We start from the raw sequence: 1,924 nt of genomic DNA on the forward strand, positions 1-1,924 counted from the left end.
GTAGTTATTTATTAATAACTATATATATATATATATATATATATATATATAAATATATATATATATATTTGTGATACGTGATATGTGTATGTGTATGCACAGATAAGGGAATTTATAAAGTATGCAACAGACGTGTATTAAGGTTCGAGGGTCTTAGGGTTAAGTAAGACCCTGAACCCCTGTATATTCCCACCACGCAACCGATCATTATCCACAACCAGCGCATAGCACATCCCTGAAGCTTGTTGGGTCATTCTTACCACTTTTGATAAGTCAAATATAAACATAAACGGACGTCTACATATCCAAGCTATATCCAAGTTATTTACACCCATAGTTATATTATATATAAATATAAATATATATATATTCGTACACACGCACATATATATATATATATATATATATATGTGTGTGTGTGTGTGTGTGTGTGTGTGTGTGTGTATGTATACTTATATTTATACTAACCTCAGGTAAGTAAGCAAGCTCCCACCTACTAGCGCCATCCTCCAGCCGTCCACTGACCACAATCATTGCATCAAGCATCTCCAAAGCCTCCTGTGCCAGTTGTATTCGTTCGTTATTGTTCCCTGAGCTGTCCCTCGCTGCACTACTTGGCACTTGCCCTTCACATCTCGTATCTAGGTCTAAATTATCTCCTACACTGCTCGTGACTGTGTCTGGAACATCCCTCACGCCGCCTGTGCCTGCACTCTGGTTGTTACGGGTATATGACTCACTGCGTATGTGTGTATCCCGGTTTGCGACCCGGTTTATACTTCCCTCTGCTTGGGTTCCTGCTGTTGTACTGGAAGTGCTGGATGCCTGGATGTCACACACTCGTAGTACTGCGTGTGCGTACAACGCACCACAGAACATGAAGCACAAGGCCCAACTAACATCCGTCCAGCCGGAGGGGCTATGTAGTTGTAACTGGGCTAGACCTGAGGTGTAATAAACACGTGTACCAATTCAAAAGATGTTATTGGTGCATGTTCTGTTCATATGTGATAGATATATGTAGGTGTATGCGCATCGCATAGGAATACGAACTGTACTCGATAAAGCGATTAAAGCTGATCTACATTAATCATCTTACTAATCCTGGCATGTGGCGTAACGCTCCGATACGCATTGGAAGGAAAACTACATCGTGTTACTGCACCACTGAGAGCTTCAGGGGAACATCAGGGCGATGGCCCATCAGCAGTATAAACCAGAAACCCTAAACTCTTCCATAGATACTGGAACCAGCCAAACACTTCCAGAGGTACTAAAGCATTAGTACTAGAACATACTCGAGTAAAGTCCCTCATGTACTATCCCTGTTGTCGCACTGCACACTCAAGCCAGGTATCTATAGCCCACGAGCACACCAGGAACCTCCCCACACCACTATACGGCGCATGGTTATGGTCCCTTTCTATTCCATTGCACCCATACATTAGCCTTGCACCTGAGCGCACAAGTGTGTGTATCCACCCATACACACGCAGAAGACGAGCATAGCCTACCATAGACTACCCTAGTCAAGCCGTGCCAGGCTTCTAATCCGATGTCATCATACACCGCTTTCCAAGGCGAACGCAGATTCGTGTATGCATAAATAGTAATTAAATACCCCGAGTGCATGCATACACATGGTTATGAAGATGTGCATACCATAGAACACATAGGCAGCATCCATTAGTTCCTGTCTCGTGCCATGGGCATAGACCAGTGCAACATTCTCCATCGCGCGTATTGCCTTCTGATCTCCCAAAGCGGACCAGACCGCTCTGTCCAACACAAACGTTTTGAAATCTCGCCGAATAACTCCTTCTATGAAGCTCAGCTGCTCTGGGGTGGCTGTATGATATATGGGTAAATGTCAGTCTGCGCGGGCTTTATTATATATATATAAATATATAAATATATATGTATA

At 43.2% G+C, this 1,924-nt stretch overlaps 1 protein-coding gene across 1 annotated transcript; it reads right to left on the bottom strand.

The window, feature by feature from the left end:
- Positions 1 to 468: 468 nt before the first annotated feature.
- Positions 469 to 1,848, bottom strand: SARC_15084 (hypothetical protein; the record flags this gene model as incomplete). The annotated part of the gene is made up of 2 exons (XM_014290787.1): positions 469 to 944; positions 1,663 to 1,848. Coding segments are annotated over 2 exons (662 nt in total), but the record flags the coding sequence as incomplete, so codon positions are not given.
- Between the last annotated feature and the right edge of the window lie 76 nt (positions 1,849 to 1,924).

The sequence above is a fragment of the Sphaeroforma arctica genome, assembly GCF_001186125.1.
Source record: "Sphaeroforma arctica JP610 unplaced genomic scaffold supercont1.5579, whole genome shotgun sequence".
Lineage (NCBI taxonomy): Eukaryota > Ichthyosporea > Ichthyophonida > Sphaeroforma > Sphaeroforma arctica.